Source organism: Chionomys nivalis, chromosome 26 (assembly GCF_950005125.1).
Source record: "Chionomys nivalis chromosome 26, mChiNiv1.1, whole genome shotgun sequence".
Taxonomy (NCBI): Eukaryota; Metazoa; Chordata; class Mammalia; order Rodentia; family Cricetidae; genus Chionomys; species Chionomys nivalis.
The window spans coordinates 30,899,936-30,905,935 of NC_080111.1; the positions used below are offsets into that span (position 1 = coordinate 30,899,936).

At 41.8% G+C, this 6,000-nt stretch overlaps 1 protein-coding gene across 2 annotated transcripts in view; it reads left to right on the forward strand.

The window, feature by feature from the left end:
* The window catches only part of LOC130866804 (multidrug resistance protein 2), a 53,133-nt gene extending 47,793 nt beyond the window's left edge, over nucleotides 1–5,340 (forward strand). For both annotated transcript variants that reach the window (XM_057758413.1, XM_057758414.1), the window contains exon 27: nucleotides 5,140–5,340. In XM_057758413.1, coding sequence (XP_057614396.1) covers nucleotides 5,140–5,340 — 201 coding nt within the window. The remainder of the gene's footprint in view (nucleotides 1–5,139) is intronic.
* The last annotated feature ends 660 nt before the right edge of the window (nucleotides 5,341–6,000 follow it).

The following is a 6,000-nucleotide window of genomic DNA, read 5'->3' on the forward strand; positions in this document are numbered from 1 at the left end:
TAGAGAACGCGGGGCCAGAGAGCTGACTGTTGCCCGTGTGGGCTCCCCGTGGAGTTAAAATCTGTCTGCAGCTGGGATTTAGGAGCTGAAGTGATGAAAGGAAGAGCGGTCTTGGACCCTCTGTGTTCCGTGAAGTCTGCCTGCAAGCTGCATGCCGACAGCAGTCTGTTCCTGCAGCCTGCATCTCTGCAGCAGCCTGTGAGGAGCTGCAGGGAGACAGGGCCGAGGTCTGGCCGTGCCCTGGACACAGCTGCTGGTGCCTTCCAGCTTGAGAAAGGTTAAGAGTCCGCTGTCTGAAAGGCAGATGCTCAGAGGACGTTTCTTCTGCTGCGATGGCTTTGCCGCGTGCTCCAGCTTCCTGATGCGCTGTGGAGCTGCTGGAGGCCAGCTTGAGGGCTGTTGTGTGGCGAGGGCAGAGAGTGTTTGTAAATGGTCGGATGGACTCTGTTGACTGCCCTTACCTTACGTCAGACATCTCTCGTCTCAGAACTCATCCAAAGGGGTTAATTTTTTTTCTCATGTGTTAGATCCCTCAGTATCTAAACTTTGTTATAGTTCAGTTATACCACTGTATTTTTACCCATTATTATTATTGTTGTTTTCAAGATAGAGTTTCTCTGTGTCCTGTAACTTGGTCTATAGACCAGACTGGCCACGAATTCAGAGATCTGCCTGCCTCAGAGATCCCTGCCTGAGTTGAGATTGAAGGCATGTTAATGTTTTGTTATAAACAATGGGTAATGTTGCGATATTTTATACAGCTTTCTCACTGCACTGTGCTCATATTCACCCAGACTGTTTACTCCATCCATCATCCCATCAAATAGTTCCCTTTCTTTTTAAATTTATTTTTATTGATTTTATTGAGCTATATGGTTTTTTTCTTCTTTCCTCCCTGCCTTTCCCCTCTCCTTTAACCTTCTCCCATGGTCTCCGTGCTCCCAATTTACTCAGGAGATCTTGTTGTTTTCTACCTACCCATATAGATGTAGACATACTACCCATGTAAGTCTCTCTTAGGGTCCTCATTGTTGTCTAGGTTCTCTGACATTGTCATTTGTAGGATAGTTTTCTTTGCTTTATGTTTAAAAACCACTTAGCATTGAGTACATGTCATAATTGTCTTTCTGTGTCTGGGTTACCTCACTCAAAATGATGTTTTATAGCTCCATTCATTTGCCTGTAAATTTCAAGATGTCGTTATTTTTTTCTGCTGTGTAGTACTCCATTGTGTAAATGCACCACATTTTCCTTATCCATTCTTCAGTCAAGGGGCATTTAGGTTGTTTCCAGGTTCTGGCTATGACAAATAGTGCCACTATGAACATAGTTGAGCACATGTCCTTGTGGTACAATTGAGCATCCTTTGAATATATACCCAAAAGTGGCATTGCTGGGTCTTGAGGAAGGTTGTTTCCTAGTTTTCTGAGAAATCACCATACAGATATCCAAAGAGGTTGTACCAGCTTGCACTCCCATCAGCAATGCTGGAGTGTTCCCTTTACCCCATAACATCTCCAGCATAAGTTATCATCAGTGTTTTTGATCTTGGCCATTTTTACAGGTGTAAGATTGGATCTCAGAGTTTTGATTTTTCATTTCTCTGATGACTAATGATGTTGAGCATTTCCTTAAGTGTCTTTCAGCCATTTTAGATTCCTCAGTTGAGAGATCTCTGTTTAGATCTGTACTCCATTTTTTATTGGGTTATTTATTCTTTTGCTGACCAGTTTCTTGAGTTCTTTGTATATTTTGGGGATCATACCTCTATCTGATAGATTAGTCACAGGAAATCAAGAGAAAATCTCAATACAGAACATCTTGCCTTAAATACAAGGGTACTCTCATATGTAAAAGAAACACTTCTAAATCTTAAATCATACATTAAACCCCACACACTAATAGTAGGAGACTTTAACATTTCCACACCAGTTTCTTTCTTAGGTTTCTTAGGTCCATTTGATTGGAAAAATTTTTTGCAACTCTTTGCTCTGAGGTGATGTCTGTCTTTGAGGTTGAGGTGTGTTTCTTGAATGCAGCAGAAGGATGCATTCTGTTTTCGTATCCAGTCTGTTAGCCTGTGATTTTTTATAGGTGAGTTGAGTCCAATTATATTAAGGGATATTAATAACCAGTGATTGGTAGTTTCTGATATTTTAGTTTTCAGTGTTGGTGATATTATTGTGTGTTTTTCTTTTGTGGGATTTGCTGCTGTGAGATCATATATTGTTTGTGGTTTTGTGCATGTAACCAACTTCCTTGGGTTGGAGTTTTCCTTCTAGTACTTTTTTAGTACTGGGTTTTTGGCTAGGTATTAGTGAAATCTTGTTTTGTCATGGAATATCTTCTTTTTTTTCTTCTATGGTGATTGAGAGTTTTTCTGGGTATAGTAATCTGAGCTGGCATCCATGGTCTCTTTATGTCTGCTAACACTTGATCAGGACCATCTGCTTTGTCTCCATTGAGAAGTCAGGTGTAATTCTGTTAGGTCTACTGTTATATGTTACTTGGCCTTTTTCCTTTGCAGTTCTTAATATTCTTTCTTTGTCTGTATGTTTAGTGTTTTGATTATTATGTGGCGAGGGGAGTTTGATATGATATATATATATATATGTCATATATATACTATATATACAGTCTGTTTGGTGTTCTGTAAGCTTCTTGTATCTTTCTTTAGGTTGGCAAAGTTTTCTTCTATGATTTTGTTAAATATATTTTCTGTGCTTTTGAGTTGAACTTCTCCTTCTTCTCTGCCTATTATTCTTGGGTTTGGCCTTTTCATGGTGTCCCATATTTCCTGTATTTTGGGTTAAGCTTTTGTTAGATTTAATGTTTTCTTTGACTAACAAGTCTATTTTCTCTATTGTATCTTCAGTGCTTGGGATTCTCTCTTCCATCTCTTATATTCTGCTGTTTATGCTTGCATTTGTGGTTCCTGATCGTTTTCTCATGATTTCTGTTTCTATAATTTACTCAGCTTGTGTTTTCTTTGTTGCCTCTATTTCAGTTTTCAAGTCTTGAATAGTTTCTTTCTTATGTTTAATTGCTTTTTCTTAGTTTTCTTTAAGGGATTTGCTGATGTCTTCCAATTTTTTGTTTATTTTTTCCTCCATTTCTTTGAAGGAATTTTTCATTTCCCCTTTAAGGGCCTCAAATAAGTTATTTTTTAGGTTACTTTCTTCTGCTTCATCTGTATTTGTTTGTTCAAGTCTTGCTGTTGTAGAGTAACTAGATTTTACTGGTGTTGTGTTGCTCTTTGTGGTGTCGCATGTTGGTTACCCATCTTTTCCTCTAATTGGTGTAGTTGGGGCTGTCTGTGACTCTGGTGATCAGTCTTCCAGGTTCCTGTTGATCCAAGGCTCAGATGGTTGCTCCTCATGGTGCAGTCTTTGCCACAGTTTCACTCACCCGATTGGTCACTCCATGTTTCTGGAGGTTGCTCAGTGTTCCTGGGGTTTGCTCTGCTCTCGTGGAGTTTGCTGTCTCAGGCCTGCTCTGGGCTAGGTTGCCTGTTTTCATAAATGTTGGATTCAGTCCTATGGATTTCCCTGGCTTGGGGTTGGTCCCACAAAGGACTCTGGCCCCCATCTACTCCCTTGGAGTTCCCAGACTTGGGTGCTCCTGGACCTGCAGAGGTCCTGGCTCAGGCCTACTCCCTCAGAGGTCCCAAACTCAGCCTGGACCCGTAGAGAGGTCTTTGGTTCCTGCCTACTCTCTCGGAGGTCCCTGACCAATGCCCAGACCCGCAGAGGTTCTGGCTCAGGTCTACTCCATCAGAGGTCTCTGGTTTCTACCTACTCCCTTGGAGGTCCTAGACTCATGCCTGTACCTGCAGAGGTCTATGGCTCTAGCCCACTCCCTCAGAGGTTGTCTCCTGTACCTGCTCCTGTGTAGTTCAGTCTCAGGTGTGCTCCGGCCTAGGTCACAAGCTCAGTCCTGTTTCCGTAAATGTCCCTGGTCTGAGTCTGCTCCCACTTACACAGAATTCGCTGTCTCAGTCCTGCTCCTGTGAAATGCACCATCCCAAACCTGTTCCGGCACAGGTTGCTGGCTCAGTCCTGCCTTCACAAATGTCCCTGGTCTGGATCCACTCCCACTCACGTGGAGCTCACCGTCTCAGGCCCCCTCCATCCTCATTAGCCCACTCAGTCCTGCTTCCGTAAGTGTCCCTGGTCTAGATCTGCTCCTGCTTCTGTGGAGTTCACCATCCCAGGCCTGCTTCAGCCCAGGTCACTGACTCAGTCCTGCTTCTGTGGATTTTGCTGCCTCAGGCCTGCCCTGGCCTAGGTCACTGACTCAATCATGGTTCTGTAAATGTCCCTGGTCTGGATTCACTCCCACTCATGTGGAGTTCACTGTCTCAGGCCCCTTTCTTCTTTCACATGAAAAAATACACATTATACATGTAAGAGCTATAGTTGTTACACCTAGATCCCCACATGAGAGAGAACATGCATCATTTTGTCTTTCTTACACCTATTGCCTGCTTTTATTTTCCTCTTCTCCCCTTGGCCCTTTCCAGCCTCTGTATAACCTCCCTTCTACTTTTATATCATATACACATTTAAATATAAAATCTGTATTTAAAAGATACTTGGCATTGGTCTTCTGATTATGACGTATTTCTTTTAGCATGATACCTCCCATTCCATTTCCTTCAAATGACACTACTTAATTCTCCCTAGTGGCCAAATATAACTCCATTGTGTATATGTGCCACATTTTCTTTAGTCATTCACCTGTTCGTGTGCACCTATTAGAAATAGTACAGGGTTATAGATATGCACGTATCTCTGGTATTGTGCTTAGAGCCTTTGGGTACATACTCAGACACAGTTATAGCTGATTATACGTTTCCCTTTTTGTTCTGATTTCCCTAGTGGATTTCCCAGTGCTCATTCCCACCAGCAGCGCATCAGGGTCTTCCTCTTTTCTTGGTCCTACCAGCCTATGTTGTCCTTGGTTTTCTTAGTGTCAGTTTCTGACTTCCATGTGACAGGATCAGCAAAGTTTTAGTATTCTTTTTCTGAGAACACAATTAAAGAAGGGCATGGTAGAGAAATCCTGAGGCTGGTTATGGAGGGGACGATAGGAAGATGGTGGTTTTTATCCTAACTCTCTTGTGTGACTGGTCAACAGGTGGTCCAGGAAGCTCTGGACAAAGCCAGGGAAGGCCGTACCTGCATCGTGATCGCTCACCGCCTGTCCACCATCCAGAACGCAGACTTGATCGTGGTAATTGAGAACGGCAAGGTCAAGGAGCAGGGCACCCACCAGCAGCTGCTGGCGCAGAAAGGCATCTATTTCTCAATGATCCAGACCGGAGCAAAGCACTCGTGAGCTGTGACTGCTTGAAATATGAAATATTTTTAATAGTGGTGTTTAAATATGGCACCTAACCAAAGTTAAAAAGGTGAATGATGTTAACGGTAATTTCATTGAGATGAGTCTTTGGAAGCTTTGTAATTAAATGAACTGAAATTGAAAAAAAATGTCATTGAATGGGGGCAGTGTTTTTAATTGCATTATGTGATCCATAAGAGAGCTTAAAGATTATTTAAATAAAAGTTATGATTTAATTTTTAATTTCAATCCTAATTTGTTTATTGATTATAAAAATTGTAAAAAGTACTGAAATATTCCAGATAGTGCCTATAAAAACTAATTTTTCATATTATTGGAGTCATCTTGTCTATCATGTGTATGACTTTATATATTCTTCCAAATGGGGTGCTGTAAATGATTTTAGCTTTCTAAAAAATGGATATTAAGAACCTATTTTTTGTGAGATGGTTACAGAATTTAAGTAATTTCCATTCGGGGTATCTTTCACATGGAGACTCACAAAGCCACCTGTTTAGATGCCTCCTGGACTTGGTCTGCTGGTGTTTATATTGCCGTTCCTGGTGGATCTCAAACCCAGCACCCAGAGCAACCTGCAAGTGGGAAAGCAGAGGCAGAGCTATGAAGTAGCAGCTGTTCAAAAGTAACGTAACTTTC